This window comes from Brachyistius frenatus, unplaced genomic scaffold, assembly GCF_029030835.1.
Source record: "Brachyistius frenatus isolate BFR_SWC_R1_liver_20210118 unplaced genomic scaffold, ASM2903083v1 Contig_2, whole genome shotgun sequence".
Classification (NCBI taxonomy): Eukaryota; Metazoa; Chordata; class Actinopteri; family Embiotocidae; genus Brachyistius; species Brachyistius frenatus.
The window spans coordinates 9321066-9346500 of NW_027210601.1; the positions used below are offsets into that span (position 1 = coordinate 9321066).

At 39.9% G+C, this 25435-nt stretch overlaps 1 protein-coding gene across 1 annotated transcript in view; it reads right to left on the minus strand.

Annotated features, from left to right (window-relative positions):
* Positions 1–21079, minus strand: part of kcnh8 (potassium voltage-gated channel, subfamily H (eag-related), member 8) — a 50603-nt gene extending 29524 nt beyond the window's left edge. The window contains exons 1-3 of the mRNA XM_069698611.1: positions 20938–21079; positions 6490–6723; positions 2916–3047 (exon numbers count right to left, since the gene is read on the minus strand). Coding sequence (XP_069554712.1) covers positions 2916–3047; positions 6490–6723; positions 20938–21013 — 442 coding nt within the window. The 5' untranslated portion in view covers positions 21014–21079. The remainder of the gene's footprint in view (positions 1–2915; positions 3048–6489; positions 6724–20937) is intronic.
* Positions 21080–25435: the final 4356 nt, after the last annotated feature.

A 25435-nucleotide genomic window follows, 5' to 3' on the forward strand; every position in this document is an offset into this window, starting at 1 on the left:
TGCAAAAGCAAGAATGTCTCAATTCTAAGCAAACTGTGCAATTTGCTGGGAAATGCAAAGAGAGTGAAATGTGAAAAAGGAAAACAAGGCATTTACTCTCATTTTGCTTGTACGATCAAAGAACATTTGTTACCAGTTTTGATTCACAATATTCATCATTACATATTGGTTGATAACATCTTATTGTGTAAACACGATCTCCAACAAGACCGTCCAATTTTCAGCTTTGATAAGTCGCCAGTGGGGCACAGAGGCAGTTTAGTAAGGTATATATTTTCTGTGGTAGATTGCTACTGGGGTGGTGTGTGTGTGTGTGTGTGTATGCTTGCAGGCATGCTCGTGTGTGTGTCTCCTCCAAGTGTATTGTAGTAGTAGATAAAGTAGATAGTGCAGCAGTGATGTGTTCAGACTGAGGAGTTGGGTAATGGGAGAAGGCACTTCATTGCTGCTGGGCTCTCATCCTCATTCTCACTGCTGTGAACCAACAGGAAAGGACTAAGGGCAGATTGGCTCGAGGGGGGGATAACGACAATAACAAAGCCGGAGAATAGAAGTGATAACGGCTTCTGAGTGTCCTTTGGAAAAAGTGTATGTGTTGTGTGTTGTGAGTGTGTGTACGGACCCCAGACTAGGCGAACAGACAGGGCCCATCCATAACGCGGTGCAGCCTTGGGGGACGCGACACCGCAGGAGCACAGACAGAGACATGCTTATTTTTAGATCTAATGAATTTCCCTCCACTTTTATCGCCATTCGTGTGGGGGTAGAAAGGGAGTATAGGCGGGGTGGGGGGAGTGTTGTGTATAAGGGGGGGAAGGCAGCGGCATGTAGGACATATAGTAGAGGTGGGAAAGGATACATATAGTAAAAGCAGCCGAAATCGATGTGAAATAAAGGAGATGGAGATGCAGAGAAGTGAGGAAAGAACACTAAAAAGCAATGAACAAAGTCGAGAGAGGCTTTACCAAAGGTGAAAATTCATACCAGAAAAGGAAAGAACAAAAAAAAGGAGGAGAATAGCGGTTGTTGATGCCAGAGAGTTGTTTTCCCTCTTTGTCTCACTTTGTCCACATCGTCCAGACAGCGAGCTAAATGGGTCAAATCCGAGGTGTCTGTCCGTTCTTGAAAGGCTTCCCCAGCATGGATGGAAATGCCCCACTGAGTTCCTGCTTGTTCAGATTTTTTTATTTATTTTTTAGCTCTAACAAACAAAATTCTGATTTTTTTTCTTCTCACTTTGTAACTTTGGTTTTAAACCAAGTTAACAGTTAAAAACTTAGTAAAGTGTCTACAGAGGTATAAACACTTAAAAAAGCCCTCCAATGTCTGCACTGAGAACATATTGAAGATGTTGGTGAGACATTCCAGGTATAACCCCATTTAAACAGACACAAAGCAATTATAGTGAGGCGTTGGTCTGAGGCATGCAGCATCAGACTCTTTCCTCCTCTATGAAAAGCTTTTCATTACGTCTGCAAAAATAACGTTGTGGTCCGCTTCAATTTCTCCCTTATTTACAGTAATGAGAGTAATTAGGCAAATCCAAGGAGACTCCAGCCTGAGAGAAAAGTCTGTTTGCTGACTTCACAAACAAACATGCACACACTTTGACCTTCTCTCTGGCTTCTCTCTGACTTTAGCTTAGGTGTTGTCCTGAAGGTAATCCTTTGAGGATATAGACTTTGAGGGAAAAATGTGTGGCTTTGTTTTCTTTGTATATACAATAATGAAGATAATTAAAATACTGCAAGGAAGGGATTAAGTTCAAACAAAGAGCTGCTTTTTAAGGTTCCAATCGAACAGTATATCACAGGGTGCAAACTGTGACCACAGCACTATGTTCACAGTTAGGGAAAGGCCTTAGTTAAATAAATAATAATTAAACAGTGTCCCAAATCCCAAGACAGGACTTTATTAACGATTAAGAAGTCTTTATGTTGGCTAAACCTAAACCCAGGTTTTTATGTTCAGCACTTTACAGCCAATCCCAACCTCCTACCTATGACTTGTATGCAGTATAAAAAAAACAGCACTTATTCTACTAGAAACAATATTGAGCTGAAAAAAAACCCAGGTTAATGTTTTCCTTAAAAAGGATTTGGTAAAAGAAATATAACAAGACAGGGTTAGTTTGAAATGAAACACAAACCTAATCTACTGAGCACGAAAATCAGCTTCTTACAGAACAAATCTGTCAAAATAACCAAATCTTTTCCGCCCTGGAGGCCCCTGCACCAGGATTGAGCTGTATCTATTATAAAAACACAGCTGGCACCATTTTTCGAAGGTTACCAAGCGTTGCACATTCACTGAAGAGGCCACCTAGTACTGTGACAAAAATGGATGGGGCATTTTGTTGTGCTTCAGTTCTGTTGCATCAAATTTTGTCGAGTTGCAGTTGAGAATTTTAGCAGGTCCATTAACATCAGTGTTTACTGACTTATTGTTACAGGGATGTTATTTACTCTCTGATTTACAGATTCAGTGGAAATACAAATTTTAACTTTTGCTGGAGTTTTTCCAGCCTCACTCTGGCCTGGTGATGAGAGCGAGGAGATTTGTATTTCAAAATTCTCCCAGGTGTTGGTTATTGATAGAGCCCTAGGTCATTCAGTCTATCCTTACAGTTTTGTAGCTCTACTGACTGGATTTAAGGGTGTTTTGTCAGGTGGAAATTTAGAAAAAATAGCTCGGGGATTGAAGGGTTAAAAAAAGATGGCAGTTTTGGTAAAGTAATCTTAACGTCCATCTCTCTCAGCTTCACCACAGACATTGTGTTACAGTCTAATTTAAAGGAATCTTTTAACCATGCTAATTGAAAATGAAATATTTAGGGTCTTTTGGGGTAATTTTCTTTCTTGTATGGTAACTATTAGAATCCATTCAGCAGTACAAACACACACACACATACTGACCTTCCTTCTTGTCCTCTTGGATGACTTTGGCTTTCGTGTCGGTGATGTCCTTAAATGAAGCCAGGAAGAGCACCACGTCGCCCTTCTCGTTCTTAATTGGCACAATGTCCAGCAGGCACCAGAACAGCACCGCTGAAAGGGAAAAACACTCCTATTAACACTATTAAACACCATCTTTGATTAGACTCTGAATGGGTTTACTATGTGTGTATACAAGTTTGTGTGTGTGTGTGTGAGAGAGAGAGAGAGAGAGTAGAGCAACAGTTTCACAGACTCACAGACTTATTAGCGAGCCTTCCTACACTTAGAAGCCCCTCGGGGGAAACAGAGCCTTTAAATAGACCCAGCCACTGTTCCCCAGGCACAGCAAGAGATGAACCCATCTCTGAGGTCCCAACTCCTGCTAAATAGATTGCTTTTCAGAGGAACTGCAGGTCAGCATCGGTGTGTTTCTGCACCAGCATTAGTGTGCTTGTGCTGATTGTTGTATTACTGTTCAATGCTTGATTTATCAAAATAATGTCCCAGGACAGAGGTTTTTTTTTTCTCTTCAGAAAACGTATTTACTCTCTATCATCCTGTGCCAGCTCATTTTCAAGTACACACAGAGAATTATCTCTTGACTGCAGTTTGCCTCAACTTTTTAGTCTCTTTCAGCTTATTGTTTTGGTTTCCCAAATCAAAGCTTTGGAATTACTTTCACAGCTCTCATTAATCTTGTTTTCAGCAAGAGAAGGAAGCTGTTTCCAGCAAAATGGTTAAACCCACTGAGGGCTGTCTGCCCAGCACCAATAAGCAGACAATTGGGCAGCTTGCATTTAGCATTTAGCACAGTAGCTAAGAGACAGATATTTTGCAATGATATTGGCTGAGACTAGACCAGAGGTGGAAGGAGAGTAAATATTGGACTTGAATGGCCAGAAAACTGGAAATGAAAACTAATGTTGCTTCACGTTGTCTGGATCTGCACATGGGCAACTGTTTGGGTTTATGAGCGAGAAAGTTATAAAGTCAAAGTTGTGTTTTGTTTGTATTATTAAATATATTGCAATTTTTTTTGTTGAAGTGAGAATTTATGTCAAAAATCTTTTTATATCACATTGATGTTGTCATGATGGGAGCCTTCAGAGTAGATTTTTTTTTGCTCTACCTTTATTCTTTTCTATTCAGTAAGTAGAAATGAATCGCTGATCAAGAGGGATTTTCCACAGAGTTTCCTCTCATCACTCCCACTCACTAAATCTTCCTTGCCTGATGATAACTCAGTCACAGTATTTTTATCTCTTCATGTGTGTACGCGTGTGTGCGTGTGTGCGTGTGCGTGTGCATGCCTGCGAGACAAGGCAGCACTATCAAGCACGCAGCGCGAGGGAGAGAATTCCTGATTGCGAACACGCAGCATTCTTTTTTTTCTCAGGCAGACAGACGGAGGACAAACTGAGTCAATCAGCTGCGTTTACTTTCAGGACTCTGCTGTGGCAGACGAAAAGAGCGGGTTGAGGCAGAGAAGGGAGGCGGCAAGATAAAGACGGGAGACATAAATGGCAGTCTGGCACCGACAGAACAATGTGGAGATGGTAAAAGAAAAGAAAATAGCATTGTCATGAGAGAATCAGAGGGAGATGAAAGATGACAAAAGGGAAGGGAAGAAGGGAAAAGGAGATGGTAGGGTGCGATAAAAGACAACAAGGCGAGACACAGAGTTGTGTAGACAGTCACATCTGTGATTGTATTAGCAAAGCTGTGTGTAGGCAAACTGCACTGAGCCGCCTGCTAAATTTGCTTTAAAGTCAATCAAAGAAAATATTTAGAAAACTGGTCAAATATCTGACACATGCACACATCATCATACCAGTGTTAATCATTGTCAGAGAGCATATAGGCAACCTTTGCAGTTTCTGTCAAAACAACATCACCACAAGGTCCATTTAATCGCCACTGTGGAGCTTTTGATCAAATCCCACGAGAGATGGAGTTCGCTAATCTGCTTCCAGACCTTCAAATTCAGCCGACGTCTCAGATTTATTGTTGTGTGGTTTCAAGTAGGTCTGGTGCTGCTTATTGATGGCTGTTGCCCCGTTTAGAGAAACAATAGACCAACATTTGTAAGTTGATAAGAGGTGAGTCAACTTACAGAAGCAACAACTCTTAAATCAATATGTTCATTTGATTAATGTGAAAAACATGAGCTGCTCGTAGCAACCACGACCACTTCTCAGTGCCAACTGAAAATGATGATGTGGGGAAAGATTCATTACTCACTGCCGAGGGGTTAGGACAAAATAAAACAAAATAACCCTGTTTTCAGTAGGATGTTGGCGGAGAGGAACACAATGTCAGGCTGAATGAATAAAGTGGAAAAAAAAAGGCAATAGCAGGCAGACTGTCAAGCAAGGAGTTTGTCCAGTCGAACGTGTACAGATTTCCATTTTTTTGAGGACTTATTTATTGTATCATAATAACTATTAGATTTATGGTAGCCTATATGTTGTCTCAAAAGAGCTCAGATTGAAAGTCAAACAGGTCAAGAATGAACCCCAGTATGAAATAGAAAGTCTAGGATAGCTTCTAACGGACTGGGGGACAGAAATTAGATGCAGAGCTGAACACAGCAAGCGTGTAGCCACTGATGCATAGATGTGCTCATTATTTCCGGCTGCATTTTTTTTTAACTGGGCAGGCGAGCTGATGGTTAGTCATTTAACTGGTTAGTTGATTGACAGAAAATGAATCATCTATCACCAATCACTATTTGAAAATAATAATTTTGAGTCATTTTCAAATGAAAAAAAATGCTAAAATTCCCTGACTTTAGCGTCTTAATTTAAATATTTTCTGGTTCTTTAGGTCCTCTACAATGATAAACTAAATATATTTTTGTTATAGACATTTTAGGTTGCATCTTGAGTTTGGTGGTCGACATTTTTCTCAATTTTCTGACATTTTAATGATCAAACAGCTAATTGATCAAGAAAATAATCAACAGATTCATCAGTGGTGTTAAATAATTGTCATAATTGCCCTTATTGGTCAGCCGGCTAATCACAGAGTCACACACCAAACCATACAGCACACACCAGTTAGTAAATGGGCTCAGTGTAATTGAAGGAGACAGGGTTAAGGGGCCACTAGCTGACATCTATTAAAGTTTAATGTCTCTCAGCATTAAATAATAACTGGGGGACATTTCTGACTGATGGCTTTGTTTAATCACCATTTAATGAGAATGGGTCAATAAAAGAAGATATACTTCCATTCCTCTTGCAGTTGCTTCATCTATGAGCCCATCTATGCCAATTTAAATGGAGCTTCTTCAGAAATAGCCACGGAGAACTGCCATCCATTTATGGTAATATAAAAGGCAAAGTCCCACATGGTGATCACTCTGTCCATTCATTCTCTAATGGCTTTCTGTGCTTGTCTACTGTCCTTCATTCTAAAACTTAATTGGTGAATGGCGGGGGAAGGCACAGAGCCTGTGTTGTATGGTAGAGCATGAGCATAAAGGAAATGATCACAACTGAACGAACCACCAAGACACAACTGGAAACAAAATTAGCTTTCGATTGCTTACCTGCCTTTTTGTAGAACATGATCTCATCCTTAAATTCTTTGCGCTCCTCCAAGGCCTCGTCAATGCTGAGGATGATACTTTCGCTGGTCTCAGGCCCATACAGGAACTTACAGGCACAGCTCTTCTGCATGACCTCCGCTCGAGAGAAGCCTGTGAGCTCACAGAAGCCATCAGAGCAGTAGACAATGGGATAGCCCTTTGACATCTGAGCGTTGGCCAGGATGAAGTTGCTGTCTGCAGAAGAGGAGGACAACGAAGGAAGATGAAAAAAGGCATGAGCAGCTGAGCTGCTGACATCACTCTCAAAGTTGTGATAGAATTATACTTTTTTCCTGCCCAAACTCAAAGTCATTGATGTCTTTTTGATGATTCTGTTTAAAGGAAAACAGTTTGGAGAGTTTAGCCTTGGTTAACTCAACTCCCAGCTCCAATCAAAAGAAAGAAAAGACACTGACCTCCTCAAAGAATGTTTAAGACATCTTTACACTGAATGCAGTGAAATAAAAAAAATCCAATCAGTTTATTTTAATTCTGGGCAAGAAGACAAAATGACAGTTTTAAACTATTCATTCAAGACTCCCTCGAGGCCAGTACCAGTCCCTTAACAATCACAGATTAATAGAACTGCAAATGTCTGGCAGAGCAAAGTATAAATATTACCAAATAGCAATGCCAAGAGAGGTTGGGTTTTTAAGCTTTAATTGACTAAGCAAAAAACATTCTATAATTTATTTATATTGTCATTTTGGCTCAGTTCAACAAGCTTGAAATGCAATTTTGATAGATCAGCTTAGTTGACATGACTAACATTTGAGCTAACTCATGGAAACTATCACACTCAGTCGAATAGCCGGTATTATTATCAGGTTATTATCTGAGCGATTCATTAAGGCCCAAAATGAACTGCATTACCCAGGGGGCACTGCTTGACCCTCACCTGATCCCGTCCTCGCCTGCATGCTTTTCTCTGTCAGCGGCTAGTCTCAGTAACATTACATTAACCATACAATGATGAGGACAAGTTAAAGTGATACAGCAGAGCTTCAAAAGTTAAATCCAATCCAAGCAGCACAATTTGTAGCCCGGGAGAAGCAAACTGACGTAAGTGCCACTGCTCGTGGTTAAAAGTTTGTTGATGTAATGTTAGCATCAGAAAAAAAACAACCTGTGACTACAATCCAGTTTAACCGCACAACATGCTGATACCACTTCTGCGTGAACATCTTATTGATTATGAATAATAGTGTTGTTTGTCCTGCCAAAAACAACTAGAACTGTATGGAGTTATAGTTTAAATGAAAAAAACATCTGAATTAGGCTGAATGGCACAACTTCCTTTATCTCTTTCAATTTAAAGCTACTGTTTAAAATTAAAAGCCCTCTAGCATTTCCTTCTCAGATCAGTAATATGCTGTTTTGATAAAGTCTCCATTAAGATAAGGTGAAGAGTGAACACTGGTAATCATTTTAACTCACCTGCATTCTTGCAGACACATTTCAAATGACACGTTATCATTTGATCCATATCGATAAAAGCAGCTATAGTGATTATTTTCATCAACATGGAAGATGGACAGTATGAAATTTAGCCAACTCATCTTTGAAAATTGCACCAACTTCACTCTGTGAGACCACTGCTCTATCCTCTCAGCTATCTCCACCAACCCATGGAACTTCACATAAAAAATATGGAAGCAAATTCAACTGGTCAAGAGGCTCCTCTCTACCTGTTACAATTTACCTCAATAAGCGACCGATTTATCTGCACACTGAAGAGATAAGAGATCCTGCTCTTGAAACTCATTCCCTAGTGTCAAGACACTGACCCTGAATTGATAATACGTTCAGGGGGAGTTGCGTTATGTGTTTAGGAGAAATATTTCAAAAGAAAAGAGTGACAGAAAAGGCAGGAGTGGAGGATAAATTGGGAAGAGCTGGATTGATGAAGGAGAAAAAAAGAATCCTCTGACTGCTGAAGTCTATCACAGTTAATTAGCCTAGTTGTGTCTGTAGCACTAAATACCCAGTTGAAGTGGACCAGCTGTTTATACCTGAATCTATCTGTTATGGCACACAAACACACCCATCTATAAAAACAAACACCCACAGTGCTGGTGCTGCGCAGTGATGCTGAGCTGTGCTGATAGACAGCTAATGTTTACAGTACAATGCCCATTGTACAAAACAGTGGACTACGGCGGTTTCTATCATGTCTGTGTGTGTGTGTGTGTGTGTGTGTGTGTGGATATAGGTGTGTATATTTGTGTGCCCTGCTGTAATTTGATAAGCAGTCAAACCAGCCAGAACTAGGCCCTGAAATGCATAGAAAAATACAAACACACACACAAACACAAACATTTGGCATCCAGAGATTATACAGAATCCACTTGAGACATCTGTGTAATCAGGAAATAAATCAGTCGCACACACATGATCACAAATTCATATACGCAAACACACAAAGCGACATGGGCTTTATTATAACCACTGCTTGAGATATCCCGCAGAGCAACTTGTTTCAATTACATTTCATTACAGAAATCCATTTCCTGCATCAATAATTCCTTTTTCCACCAACCCAGATCTTTAATTGTTTTATGTTGTATGTCAGGCTTTGTTGAAGGAAAGCACCTTAGATTTGAGCTGGGAATACAACAGTGGAGAACAAAACTCTTGTATGCGTCTCTCACGAGGAATCAGCAGCATGTTCCTTTTTATAATCCCATCTGGCAATCAACAGTTGCCTCTGCACGCTTCCCGCACACGCTAAAATACTGTGATTCCTGTAATTTTACACCATATCCTGTATTGTGTAATAGCGAATAAAGTAGAGCTCTGCTATTTTTAAAGCTTTGGGATGAATGTCATAATTTCTATACCTTAAAGCTCAGCTAAATGTTTGCTAAGATGTGGGAACATAGCAACATCACTTGGAAGTAAAATTAGCAACAAACTGTTTTGGACATAATTTCGATGATCCCCTTAATATCTCTTCCAAATTAGTTTGGCTGACTGGAATTTTATGCTGGCCATAATCTTTATTTTTGTTTCCATGACAGAACAAAAAACAAAAGTCTGTCTCTCAATACTTTGTGAAATCTTTATTTATTTCATAAGATGTCTGAGCACTGTGATTTTTAACAAACATGATTTAAACATAGTAGATTGGTTGGGGACCATTTCAGTGGCAGATTTAGTGCTCTAATGAGTTTCTGGCAGCATCATAATGAAAAATATGTCACTGATATTTATGTATGTATTTTTTATTTGTTCTTTTGGACCATGAATGTGTGGGGATCAGAGAAATATGCGACATCAGGCTTTGTCTTAAAAGACAATATCTATTAATCAGAACAATTATCAGTTTTTGTTTTGTCTTGGGATCTAGAGATTATGACTTGCACTAATTCATTTTTGCCTTTTTTTGTAGATCAAGATATGCTGTACTTAGAAAAGTAATTAAGGATATCTGTGAACACAGTGGCAACCATAAAAGAGGTGAGAACAGGCAGAAATGTGAGACATCAATCAAACGAGTTAAAAACAAGCCTTCTGAAGAGTTTAACCAGGTTATACACCTCTTTATTTGGAGATCAAATTTAAAGTGAGCGCGCCTCAAATGAGAACCCATCACTGCACAAGAAAACTGTACAACTGTGGCAGATGTTTCCAGTGCAGCCAACCTCTATTTTCTCCCTCAAATAAGTTTGTGTTACCTAGAGGCTCGTTAAAAACTAATCTGCTCACGATTTTCTCATCTGGCTTCTTTTTAAATATCCAGGTTCCCACATCTCAGTGATTAGTAAAATGTTACTTTTACTAATAGAGGTAGTAAACAATGATATGAAAATTAAATCCATTGTCCTTAAGCAATATTTTTGGAAACATAGTGAGAATGAAAACATCACAGCGATTGTGATATCCATTTGTAAAAGAGAAAAACACATGAGAATACTCTGGCTAAATAGCCCAGACATATGGTCAGAGCAGGTCCGGCGTTGGGACCGGCTTCTGTCAAACCTGAGGCCCCTAAGACTTGGGCGTAGCAAGAGAGACACCGACAGGACTACTGGAGTGTCCGGGGCCCTAAACAAAGGGCTGCAGCCTGTCTGGTGGCAGCTACCAGAGCACAGGAGGATGGTGCTGACAGAAAACGAATGTTTACAGTGAAATATTGACTATACTGCATTTGGCAGAGGATTCCTTTGGTTGCACAGAATTGACAGATATGCTGTATTTTGTGTGTGTACAGTATATGAAATCTCCTTATTATTTCATAATATATACAAGAACCAAGCAAACACAAGGCTGAGAATCTCCATTCGAGACATTTCCATATTGCAAATGAATGGCATATTTGGTAGGTTTTAGTTTTAGTTTGTTTGGCACGAGCACAGTCCGGTGTGTGCAAATCAATGTTACTTGGACCAAAAACAGTTGGAGAAGAAGTCTGTTTCTCCTTATAAATATGGTCTTTTGAATAAATATATAAATAAACAGAAGTACTATAAAAAGGAAAAATAATGAGTACTGGATCCCAGTATGTCCGGCCTCTGCACCCAAGTGAACAAAGTGGCAAAAAAACAACCCAGAAAGTATAATGTATTTTGCCAAAGTTGGAACAGTTTTGGTTATTTCAAAGATTGATTTGGTTTGAATTGACCTTAGACTCAGTTGGAAAAAAAATGTATGTTGCATAAATCGATGAACAAATCTGGATTTTTTTTGTTGTTATAGTCAAACTTTTAATAAAGAACACTTTTCACCATATATTTAGCCATAAATATTTTATTCATACAGAAATAAAAATAGTTTTTTAAAATAAGTCTTCAAAGTTTTAATTGCCTCTGTCCCTTTTTGATAATATCAGCACAAACTGCCACCCTGTGTGTTTTTTCTTTTGATAAATGTATAATATTTTCAAATGGTATTTCAGCATTTACCATTGTAACAGGTTGACACTTGTTTTTGGCACAGAACCATTTTCTTCTCCTTTATCCTGTATCTTTGTTGTTTTGTCTTCTCTATGACATGTCCTCATCTTTCTTCTTCTATACTGTTCCTTCTCCCCCTCCCTGCCACTGTCCTACTTTCCCCGGCTCCTTCCCTCCCTCCTTTGCTATTGCACCATGCATTATGTCCCACCTTGGCTGCCCCCCCCCCCCATCTAGATTTCCCTACCTGTGCTCTCTTCCCTCCCTCTACCCCCCTCCCTCAATCACTCCAACTGTCCCTATCCCTCCCCCGATCAACCTTCACTCCCTCCTTCCTTTATCTCCAGCTGTTCCTTATGTCCCTCCTACAATTTTGGATCTCTCCACCTAATTACTCCTCATCTCCTCCCTCCTCTTGTAATTCCAACAGACTTCCCTCTTTTCCCTGATCCATTTATTTCCTTCATTCTTCGCACACGTTCACCTTCACCTCCCCCTCCCGCTGCCTCTACAAAAGCATCATCTGTCTACTTTTATCTTTCCTCTGCACCCTGAACCTCAGCTGAAGAAAAAAATCGGAATCATCTCTCTGTCTGAGTACTTTTTGATTTTATCTCACTGTTTTCCCTCTCCCACCTCCCCCAGTGTCTCTTTCCTTTGCTCCTCTTTTTAACTCCTTATTGTCTCCCCTCTCATCCATCTCACCCTCTTCGTATCCTCCCAAAACCTTATTTTCTTTTGGCTAATTTCTCCGATGTAGAAGCTCATAGATCATTTCACCTCTTGCTCTGCACTACTGCCTGACAGCTGCTGGAGAAATCCCACATGTACACAGAGAATAGAGGGAGGAGGAGAAGCAGAGACAAAGAAAGAGAGCAGGAGAGCAGAGGAGAAAAAAGGGCATGGATAGAAGAGAAAGAGATGGTTACAGAGCAATTAAAGTCAACTGAAGTACCTTGATGGTGAACAAATGATTTCTACAACATTAAGCTATCAATACAAGTGTAATTATAGTCAAAACGTAATTTTTGTTCTTTGAAGACTTGGTTAGTTTCTCAGTATCTCCTAAAGAATTTGGCATCAGTTATTTATTCAAACACTGATAAAAATAACAAGTCCTTCAACCCTTACAACCATATAGGTTGTGTCTTTCTTACCTGAAATACGACTCACATGAGTGTTTCTTAAAGCAGCTCCCCTGGTTAGGTTTAAGCACAAAACGGTAAATACAGTTTTAAAAACCTATCCTGACTTTTGTTTGGAAACAGGATGTGAACAGCAATCTCAAAACATCGACCCAACCCACCTCCTCCTAATGAGGAAAAATCCACTTTATATGGACGTCCTCTGAAATGCATCACTTCTCTGGGACAGATTATTTACAGAACCACTAGAAAACAGTCAAAAAACTGAAAAATAACCAATGTTTTACATTTCCTGACTAGTAACACTTATGATCTGGCAAACAACGACTGGTTTAACAACTTAATCAAGTCGTTCTTTTTTAGCCAAGCCAGCAGCACAAGCAGCACTATGGCTGTCATATTTGGTTGGTCAGTGGGTCAGATTAGCTTTGGTCCAAATTAAATGTCTCAGCAATTATGTTTTTATTCATTTGTATTAAATGCACGTAGTACAGCCTCACAGAAGTGCCAGCACGGCTCATGCAGACTCTTAAGCCTTGCCCACACTGCCAGCCCAAATCCGTTTTTTGTCACATCCAGATTGTATCTGGATTGATTTTCGAAAGTCCAAAAAGCAAAAATAAACCAACAACACTAGAAATGCAATGTTTGCAAACCGGATGCAAACTACAGATGCTTCTTAGTCTGGGCGCTCTGGTGGCTCAGATTGGATTTCTTGCGTCACTCCCAACGCGACACACGGTGACGACGTCATTTTCAGAGTGACAGAGTGAGCAGAAGCAGAGATATCGGAGAGTGTAGATTTTGAAGCTCTAAAAGACCCTGGCAACAACAGTTCACGGGCAGAAGCTGAAACAAACTGTCTGCTGCCACTTCAGAGCTGGCAACTTCCATATTGGAAAGCCGAGTCACCAGCGTAGCTCTTTGCACATCATTATCACAGCAAGATAAGTTGGTGCTGTCTGGCCACATCAAATCTGATCCACTCATATGCAAATAACTAATAAATGTGATTTGAGAAACAAATCGAATTTGCCTGCAGTCTGAACAAAGCCTGAGTGTTTGTTTAACCTAAAATATGGTCTTCCCTAACCTTAATCAAGCAGTTTTTGGGCCTATATAAACAAACATAAACTCTATGCTGATGAGAAAACATGAATAATTATTGCAACTCTAACATATGGTGTCTTTACAAAAAGGGCACCAGGTCAGATAAAAGGTCATGGCAGTTGTTTGCAGTTGAGTATGAGGAACGACATGTTGTGTTATTTCAGTCTGGGGACTTGTTTGAATCTATTTCCACAGCAGGTCAGTGCTAAAATAACTAGGTGGGTTAGAGGAAGCAAAGCTGCACCATCAGGTATTTTCCTTCACTACACTCTCAGAAACAGATGGTATAGTGGGGAATAAGTGAGTGTGTGTTTGTGGTGTCTTGTCCACACACTGCTGTGCTCCAGTTTTAAACACACTCACAAATGCTCCATATGAACTTTCACCAGCTCCTCCACAGCCTCGTGCCACCATCTGAAGCAACCACGGAGACAGATTTAAGCCATAACAACAATTCCAATGATGAGTGATGGAGCATGAGGAAGCAATGGAGACACAGAAATAGAGAGAGAGAGAGAGAGAGAGAGAAGGAGGGAGGAGGAAGGTCGGGAAGCAAAAACCATCAGAACTACACAGCAGAAAGGGAGAGAGAGCGAGATGGATGGCAAAACACATGAGAGAGTGACAGATGAGGGGGATGTGGATAGGCAAGGGGAATAGAAAGGGAAGCTGAGAAACACACAGAGGCAGACAGATGAGGGTGGGAAAGGGGCAGAGGGTTATGTGAAAACTTGAAAGTGAGTGAGATGGAACTGTGAGAGGTGGACTGATGAAAGATGGAGATGGAGCGTGGTAAAGACTGGTGGGGAAGTGGGGGAGATGGATGGAAAGACCTCCTTACCTTTTTGCCAAAATTCATGTCGTTCTCTAAGAAAGTGCTAACGAGCTGTTACATAACCACAAAAAAAAGTCACTACAGTTGCCACAGTAACCACTGACACACACCATGGCAACCAAGGTTACAACTCTTCAGTCTGTCTTTTGGATGCAGTGTTAACAAACAGAATGGGATTATGGAATTAATGTCACATTTGTATCACCAAATTTTAAGTTTCTTTATCAATTATTTATATTTTTGTGTCAAAGTCACAACACACACACACACACACACACACACACACACACACACACACACACACACACACACACACACACACACACACACACACACACACACACACACACACACACTCATAAACATGCAGAATAGGCCTAAACACACTCATACACACACAATCAGACGGTGTTAATCGGGTCATACCATAACGGAAGAGAGAAAATTATTACACAAATTCACAGCCTTAATCATTTCTGCCTTAATCAATTCCCTTCGGTTCTCACTGGATGAAACATTACATAGGCCATTACATTCCTGTCATTTGCAGGCCCCAGCTTTTTCTTTCTTTCTATCTAAATCAATATCTTTATCACCCTCCATTGTCTACCTAACAAACTTCTGTCATATAGCTTCCCTCTCTTTTCTTAGAAAACCCAATACAATTAATTAAGTCTAAAAATGGCCGACTTGGTCCAGACTTCCGCTGGTGAAATCCCGTTTGTCGATCGTTTTGGAGAGTCCATTAGAGGTGGTGATTAGGAGAGAAATCTCACTAATTAGGGGGTATAACAAGGCAGAACGTCCATGGTGACGGCGAGGCTCTCATGCAGAGGTCCCAGAAGTTTGGTGGAACAGACGAGATTCTCTCCCCCCCTTTAAGTTCACAGCAATAATCAAGTCCAGTGACCTTAAAGTGAGGACAGTGTTCGCCTGCTGAGTCTGTACTGAGGATGATGGCTGTGTCATCTTAACTGAACACTTTATCAAAGCCTTGTTAAAGCGACTGGACAGTGCTGGGTTGCTATTAATTCAACACACTAATTTACATTTTCCACAGTCGATGCCAATGCTTTTACGTGTGCTGGTTTACTGTGACTGAATAGGTAGATTCCGGGTATGTTGTCACTTTAAACATGACATGCAGCTGATTACGTTGTAGGAAACAGCGCATTTCTAATTAATATGAGCTAAACAAGCTGTAATTCACCAGGTGTCCTGAAAAATGACCCTGAGGCAATGCAAACAGGCAACTTTCTTCTTATACAATATCAATTTTAAACACTGTTGGTTTTAAAGCTTGCTGTATGAACAGCAAATGGGTAAAAATCACGCTACAATATAGTACATATGGCGGACCTCAGGGCTGTATCAACTCCAGCAAGACACCGTTATTTCTGTTTATTTTTTAAAAGAAAGTCTCAATATTAATTGGGTTTTGGAGACAATTGGAATAGTAGTGCCAATCCACTGCCAGTGAGTGAGGGCCTGCAGCACTACAGTCATTGATGATTGATTACTCCCTCACAGTCTCATAAGTGCACTCATTATTTCTTCCACAGTCATCTTCTGACATACCTGCCTTTTTTTTTTTTTTTAAACAGGTTAGCATAATTATAATGGAAAATAACCCCCCCTTAAAGCATCTATTAAGGGAAATTAAAATGTTGCTGTTCGTTTTGGTGCTGTATGACATATCTATCTATCTATCTATCTATCTATCTATCTATCTATCTATCTATCTATCTATCTATCTATCTATCTATCTATCTATCTATCTATCTATCTATCTATCTATCTATCTATCTATCTATCTATCTATCTATCTATCTATCTATCTATCTATCTATCTATCTATCTATCTATCTATCTATCTATCTATCTATCTATCTATCTATCTATCTATCTATCTATCCTTTAATAAACCTTTGTGAAACATATGTGTGTCAGTATGCGGCCTGTGGTGTTTTATCCTCAGTAATTAGCTCATCTGTCTTCTTGCAGGTCATAGGGTTGCTGGTGTGACTAAGCCACAGGGACACCAACAGAATATACTGAGACAGTGGGATGTGCTGCATCTGAAAGTGACTAACGTGCACAATACTCAAATGGGTTTTTAAAACATTCACCTGGCAGCAAGTGGTAATCACAATGTGGGACCCCACCGATACTTATTAACCACATAATTAGATGTGCTGCATTTCAAGAAAATTCACACACACACACACACACACACACACACACACACACACACACACACACACACACACACACACACACACACACACACACACACACACACACACACACACACACACACACACACACACAATTTCAGTGGTACAAAACAGCAAGGAGTGGAAAATGCTGCACAATCTCCTGCTTCTTGCTCTACTCTCTACTCTCTTTCATTCATATCCACACTTAAACCTTACGACTGCCATCGTGTTTCGACTCAACACACAGTGTTACTGTGACAGTAATTACCTGCCTTGAGGAGTTGGAAATACAGTTTATGTCGAGAGCTAGAAAATAGCAGTCTGGAAGAATGGTGCAGGATGGGAGGGAGGCAGCACACTGGGAGACTTTGCCCAGGCCTCTGTTACAACTGTACCACCAAACCGTCTGCTGAATCTGGCAGCCCAGTACGGTCTCCCTTTCCCTAATGCAGGCCACCATTGTTTGACAGAGAGTCAAGTCAGCAAGTATTTTGTACTGGTGACGAGGCTGCTGTGATAGCTTCAGTTCAGAGTTATGCATTTTAACTATACTGACATGACCAAATATTTACTCTACTGTGAGTGCCAACTAATTCTGAATTCATGTTTCCATACGTTTACAAAACAGAACATACATAATACAATACTATTTAGAAGTAAACAAAAATGATGTATTACTCGACTATATAAAACCGTATTTTAGGTCATGTGCTTTTTTAAAAACAAGAAAAAAAATCAATGATTATTTCATTATTTCATTAATTAATCAGCAATTATAATGATAGTTCATTAATTGTTTAAGTCCTCTTACCAGAAATTAGTCCTTAATCATATGAAACTCAATATGTTTGAGTTTTGGATGTTGGTTGGACAAAACAAGCGACAAAATTAACTTGACCTAGAAAAAATGTATTGGGATTCCCCTCACTCTAACCGGTCGAGGCAGATGGCCGCCTACCTGGTTCAAAACTGGTTAAAAACATACATGAAAGGGAGGAAGCTTTAGGTCAGCATTGGAGATCAAGTGTCAGAGAACCCTGACAGCTGTTGTGAGGTTCCACAGGGCAGCTGCTTTGGTCCTTTACTGTTCTCACTTTACATGCTCTCACCGTAGTAGTGTTGAATGATGCTCCTCAACACTCAGCGAATGAACCCCAAAATATTACCCCACCAAAGAGTAACACCGAACACAAACTGTAGTCTAACTTAGAAAATAAACTCCCCAAATCAAACTCTTTGGATATTTCACTCCAGAAATTTGCTGTGATAGCTCAGTTAATACTTTTAAAAGAAAGCTCAAAACATATCTCTTTACATTAGCCTTTAACTAGTTACTCTTGAAGCTCTCTTGCACTTGCTTGCACTTGAACTACCTTTAAAATGCATATTGCTTATTTTATATTTTAACTCTATTTGTGTTTAATTTTATGCATTTTATCTGTTCTTATGCATCTCATTTCTTATCTATATTTTTAAATGCTCCTTTAAATCTGTTTTTATGTGAAACACTATTTGTAATTTTCTTGCTGTAAAGCACTTCGAGCTGCATTTGTTGTATGAAAGGTGTTATAAATTCAAATGAAATTTTTGTTTTGTTTTTTGTTACTATTTTCTGACATTTTATAGATTAAATGATTTGTGTAAAATATAGGAAATTGGTTTAGAAGGCCTAAATATAGATACTCTTCAAATTACCATATACAACCTGAGTCACCATATTTGATTGTGACGAGCATCACCCGCCTCGATTTATAGCACCCGTGAGGTGCAGGAGGTAAGAGTAGTCCCCTGGATGATGCATGTGGTTGGAGGGATGACAGAAGGTGTCACAGGATTTTCACAGTCATCACAGAGCAGAGACACAGACAGACTCTGTTATTTTAGTTATATTACAGGCAAACAGGTACACAACAAACCCAACTGCAGCGATCAGGGGTGTTTTCGTCTGTCAACCAACAAGTCCACAAAGCACACAGTGATTTACACACACTCTTGGTGTTTTAAAATGTCACCTCCTGATATATGAAATGACTTTGCTCAAAATAATCTGCAATTTTGTGTCGGCTGTGGGATGCTGGAGACATAATTAGAACTTTTTTTTTTTTTTTTTAATTTTCTCCTCCATTCCCCGAGGAATTTTGAGTAATTGCACAGCAGCTACTTCCTCCAAATGTAGAAAAATTATTTAAACATCAACCCTCATCTGAACTATTCAAATGGGCAGGCCGGCATTCTGTGTCTCCTCAAAGCTGTTAATAGAATGGATCCTGAGTGTTTCCAGTTATTAACTGTCTCTGTTGGCTCTGGTTATGAAAGGGGTAGGTAATTTTATAAACCTGTGTCTGAGCATGGAAGAGAATATCACTCTTTGTGAGCATGAAAAAGAGTTATATCCATTTAGAGGGCCACCAGTAAATGTAAAAACCCTTTTCTCTGAATACAAATCACATGATAGAGTTGCCTACTCTCAGTTTCATCCATTTATCACTGTTTCCAGGTCCAACCTGCCCACCTGGGCTTTGGATGACGTCAAGGGGGATCACATAACAGTGAACCTAGCTCTTCCCTTATATTTGCTCTTGGCCAGGCCATCAGACCCAATTTGTCCCGTCAGGCTCTGCTGCTCCCAGTCTGCCCCATCTTGCAGTTCAAATCCAACGTTAATTTCCTTTGCCTCGCCAGCTCAAGGACAGCAGCTCATTCTATGGAGCTTGACAAACCACTTGTGCCAAGTACAGTACCACTCCAATTCCCTGGTGTTAGGACAGAGCCCCTGCTCAGGCGGCTGAATGTTTGTCGCCACTCGACATATAGCCTGCTCTCACTCATACAGTGGTGCTCAACCCGCAGATATTGGGACTGGAATCAGGATGGATGTCTCTGGTTATTATTGTGTCTCTGAGTGGTATGAACACAGTAGAGGAAAGGCAGAATAACCCAGAGAGGGGGATATAAGTAAAGTCGGATGGTGAGTTTGGGTTGAAATCTGCAATTAAATGCAGGATGTAGGCAAGTATGGGAACAGAGTGAGCAGATAAAGGTGCTTTGTCTGACATATTTGGCAGATTTTGAGGCACACAAAGGGGACTCTATGTGTGTTTATACAATATACTCCTATTGTATAAAGTGACATCTGAACTAATGAGCAAAGACAGGACACTTAAGCCACAATCTCTAAATCACAGAAATCTTAGCAAAACTACAGCCTAAGGGCCTGCACAGCTACCCAAACAGACAAACAACAGCACCTCTGCTGAAACTCTAAAAGTGAAAACAGAGGAGAAGCTGAAACTAAGCAGAGAAGAGAAAATGAGTAGGGCAGCTCACATGAAATAAACCTGGAGGAAACATCAGCAGGAAAACATTAATGATTCCCAAGAATCCTCCAAGAGAAACAGAAGATTAAAGGAAATATCTCTGATGATTATGAAACATCATGAAAACAGAGGACTACTAAGATGAGAAGCAAGAGACCAGACAAAAGTTGAGAAATGCCTGTGCCCCAGCCTGAGGAAGGTCTTGCTGTAATGACTTTGTCGACCAATTAACTTTGATAAATGTGACTGCTGGTTTCAGACCGGCGGGGGGAAAGATTGCACCCGTCGCAGGATTGTCGGCCAAAAAAAAGAAATAAATCAGAGATAAGAAAGATGGACTTCATTGCAAAAGTGAACGTGTGAACTCAAAAAAAGTTCATTCAAAACGATTCACAATGACATATCTATACATAATATACCACAGAGGCTGCAACTTGTGAACAAGTTGTCCAAATGTGTGGTGAGAAGCTGCAGGCTGGGTGTGTGAGCGCCCTGTTAACCCTTTATCGCTGTCCATGGTGCTGAAAGATCAGCACCACGGAGAGCGACAGCCTCAGCAGAATAATGCTATGGGAGCTCTCCAGCTTTCCTTTACTGTCTGATTTAAACACAATATGGTGTTACCTGAAAGCTTAAAGTCTATCTCGGGAAAAACAAATGGGCTTGATATATGTGGTGTCAACTTTAAGTGAAAGGCAATTTGCGTCGGGGACAATAAAACAAAATTGCAAGTGTTGAAGAAAGGAACTAATGTACCCAAGGGTGAGTCTGCTTTCTCACGCCCCTTATAAATTATAAAACCCAAGTAAACCAAGGAACAAACACTCAAATCCAAAACTAATACAGCTGATGAAATGATTAGAGTGAAATAATTGAAAGCAAACTTACGGGTGCCATCAAACCGTGTGGCTATAGTGTCCAGAAACGTGTTCTGAGGCGCTAATAATCCCTTCATCACAGGCATTTTCCCTGCTTAATGTCGAAGTCCCCATCAAAGTTACTGGAGAGAAGGTGCAAGTCGTCCAAATGCGTGATGTGCTCCCATTTAAGGCGCCGAGGCTGTATGAACCCGCAGCTATCCAGTCAACTCAGCACAATGCGAACCCTAGCTGGTCGAGAGTGCACGTGATGCGCGCACCCGGTGCGTCCGTCGCGTGTGCAAGCAGCGGGAGATGATGAAGCCCACAGGTGCAGTTCAGGTAAAAAGGCAGGAAGGACCGAGGGAGAGTGAAACTGCCTGTCAGCGATGCCATTGTTATGCCGTTGGATTCAATGGTCGTCTCTCCACAGCACGCAATGGTGGGAGGTATCAATCACTCTCAACAACAATTGGGATTAAAAGCGCAAATGGGGGAGTTTCTTAGTGTGGCGACACAGTGGCATCACAATATAGAAACACAACTTTTAGTCACACTTTGTTTTTAATTGATTTCCCCTTTAGCTTCTCCCAGAATTCCACCTTCTTTGTCTTTATCAGCACATCAATAAGTGTTTGATCTATCAGTCACTCAGTATTCTTAGGAAAACGATCGTGCTAAAGAATTAGAAAAAGGGCAGTGAGAGTGAGCATATCCAATAAAGTTTATGCACAGAACCTACACTTGCACAACAGTTAATAGATACATTTATAAAACGGAAACAAAAATTGCTTCAGTTGCACAACAGACTGCAAATGAATAGCTTCCAGAGACGCACGAGTTATTTACATGGTTGTTTGGTAGAGAGTCCACGCTGCTTTCTCTAAGCGCCCACAGTACCTGTCAGCAGGCAATCCACTGTCCAAAGGGACAAAGACATATCGTGAGTTTTTGCGCCATCCGATGGTAACATATAGGCATGACATGCATGGAAAACGTGCCTCGATGGGCTGGAGTCAAAATACAACGAGCGACACAAGAAACTTCAGCAGACCAGATCAGTTGCACTGTGGCGCCCTCATGTGGAGTATCTAATGCCAAGCAACACTACAAAACACCAAGAAACACTTAAGTTCATAAATCCACATAGAGCCTGTAGAAAATACAGTGTTGCACATAAATGCTCTTTAATTTATTTCAATACTTAAAATGTGGATGTTGCTGCAAAGAAACTACAAATTCTAAAACATGAATGCTATACACACATCATCAATCACAATCACCCAAGGTTAGAGTCACAAGTTTAATATTAGACCAAATGTAAAATATGGTCTTCTCTTCTGTTCCTTATAATGTCACAGTTAAGTTGACGTTTAGGATATAATATGTCATCACTTCACCTTTTTATCCTGTTAGACATTGTGTGAAATTTGTCAAACTCAGCACATGAATTCTTAAATTATGGCCACAGTCGTTTTGTAAGTTCACAGTGACCTTTGACCTCGACCACCAAAATTGAATAAGTTCATTCTTGAGTCCAAGTGAACATTTTAACCACAGGATATTCTCTGGAGGTGTTCCTGAAATAACGTGTTCACGAGACTGGGACGGACGGACATAATAAGCATAAACATTATTCTGCTGAAAAGTCCACTTCTACTTCAAATTCAACTTGCGGACAGATGGTCTCATATTATCTTCAAGCACTTTGATATGATGCAGAATTCATAGCCGAATTGGGGACTACAAGCTGCTGTGGCAACAAAGCAACGTCAAACCGTAAGATCTGAGTTTCTACTCCTTAAGAGCTGTTTTAGATCTGCACCAAACATATCAACTGACTCATCTGTCCACAGCACATTTTTTTGTCTTTTTGTTCACTGGCAAACTGTTTGCTGAAATGGTCTTTATTGATAGAAATGGTTCTTTCTTTCTTTCTTTCTTTCTTTCTTTCTTTCTTTCTTTCTTTCTTTCTTTCTTTCTTTCTTTCTTTCTTTCTTTCTTTCTTTCTTTCTTTCTTTCTTTCTTTCTTTTTTCCTGACACACCTCCTATGCAGGTCATATTTGTGTGATCTCTTTCTGATTGTAGACGCATGCACTTTGAGACCAGTAGTACAATTTTGGGGTTCTTGGAGATTCTCCTTTTGCATCAAATGCTGCTCTTAAGCTAAATTTAAGAGGGTGACCAATCATGGACAAAGCTGCAGTTGTTTGAAATCTACACCACTAGATTTCCCTCACAGTGAAATGATTGATTTTAAATAATCTGGAGATCTTTTTAAACCTTTGTCAGACCTCTTGGCATCCACAACCTTTTTCCTGAAGGCCCTGAGAGCTCTTTATTTAGATCTTGGCATGATGACACTTCAATAGCACAGGGAATACCAAAGCCTCGATGTCAGAGGCATAAGACACATTCTTCCTGTTATTCCCTGAGGAGTGATTCTAATTGAATGTATTTGAAGGTGTGATAAATGTTGGGGTGTACTTTCCATGTCAATAATCAGTTCTATTTATTTAGATTATTAAAAATGACAACAAAATGTAAATGTTATGTCATTTGTTTGTCCATCACCTTTATAGATAAGTGTAGTATGAGGCCCTGTTTCAAAGTGTTTGCCAGTTCAAATACTGTCTGGTGAAAAACTCAATAATTTCTATGGGCTGTATTATTTTTTTCAGATAACTGTATCTCCTGAAATGTAAATGTACATGCAGACTTTTGTTTCCCACCTAGAAAATTCCAGCACAAAATACTCTGTTGTAGTTCTGAAGGTGTCAAATTGAAAGCTCATGTTGTTGATGAGGACCAGAGCAAGCGTCACTGACATCTAAACCTCAAGTAATTACAAAGTCGCAGGAAATCAAGAAACAGGATCACACCTCAACTTTTTTCACTTACAAGCCTCATGCTGAAAGTACAAGACACCTCTAGGAAATAACAAGAAACCTTCAGCACATTCATGTACACACAAATACACACACACACGCATGCAAAACCTAACAGACACCACCAAACTCCATTCTAGGTCAATCCCATTACCGACAGTGCTACAGCATGGGACTTAACACCAGAAGTCAAGCACTGCGCCTCCCACTCAGATCCTCCACAAAAGTGAAGCAGCTGTTACTGCGGTTATGTCATCTGGACAAAGTATAGTCATCAGGTGCTCTGAGGCTCAGCGCTCTGAATCATACGTCACATCGGATTCAAACAAGCACACAAACTGTACACACGTTCAAACAAACGCGTTCAAGATGCAAGATGCACGTAAAGAAATGTGTGAATCATGTCCCTGAGGTGAGGCAGTGCCAAACACACAGATACTTGAGATCACGTTCCATAAACGTGTCGGCTAATAAAATTAAAGCAGACAGCCAACGCACACCGATGCTTCACCTGAGTAATTAAATGCTTAATGCATCATTTAATCCTGATCACTGCTCCAAGCGCACATTTTAAGTGAGCGTGTGTGTGTGTGTTGTTGTTGTGTGTGTGTGTGTGTGTGTGTGTGTGTGTGTGTGTGTGTGTGTGTGTGTGTGTGTGTGTGTGTGTGTGTGTGTGTGTGTGTGTGTGTGTGTGTGTGTGTGCCATGGGTAAGTTCATAGCAAAATGAGAGTTGAGTCAAAGTGAGTCACTTTGCTTGCTTTCACCAGAAACTTTATTAAACCTCCACAAATTACATTTTCTTTACTCCAATTAATCTTCAGTCGTCGTTCATCTATCAATCAATCATTGTAGCTGTGACACAACTGAGATGTAAAGTGTATTTTAGGAAGGTATGGCCTTTTGATGTGAAGCCACTTGGGAAAAAAGGATTAGGCCCATTAGTGAAAAGTAATTGAGTTGCACTGCTGTCACCATTTATCTTTCCGATCTTTACGTTTTTTTTAACTAACCTTGTTTTTTTTTTCTATCTTTGTCTATAAAACAATACATAAACATTTGACAATATTATTCACCTGTTTTTAATGCTCATTTTAACACCTAAATATCTGCTACATCAGTGGTCCATCTACAGTGATGGTATAAATGAACGTTTCTCATAGTTTTAGTTGTCAAACTCATCATGTTCACTGACATGGATTACTGGGACTGAACCATTGTTCAGGTTATAAATCACACCTCAAATGACAAATCACAATGTCTTCTGTTAAAATGGTCTATTTTTGTTTGTAGACAAGCTAGACGGACGGGGAAAAATTGGTGGAACATATTGTTTTCTATCAGTCCTTTTTTCCAGTTTCCCTGGGTCAGATGTTGTTTCTGATGCTGCCACCAGAGGTCGCTAAAGATACCATTATTTTGAAATTCCACATACTGTATAGCGGTTTGAACATACAGAAAACTGTTTATATATTCAAGATGTATGCATAACAGTCCATTTATAAGCACTACGTTTTAAATTTCATCAAAAAAGTTTAAAGAGTGCACAATCATGAGACCAGTATGATGATGGGTTTTTTTTTAATTAATATTAAATTCAGTTTTGGATAAGTGAAGTGTTGTTTAACTATAATTTCAGCTC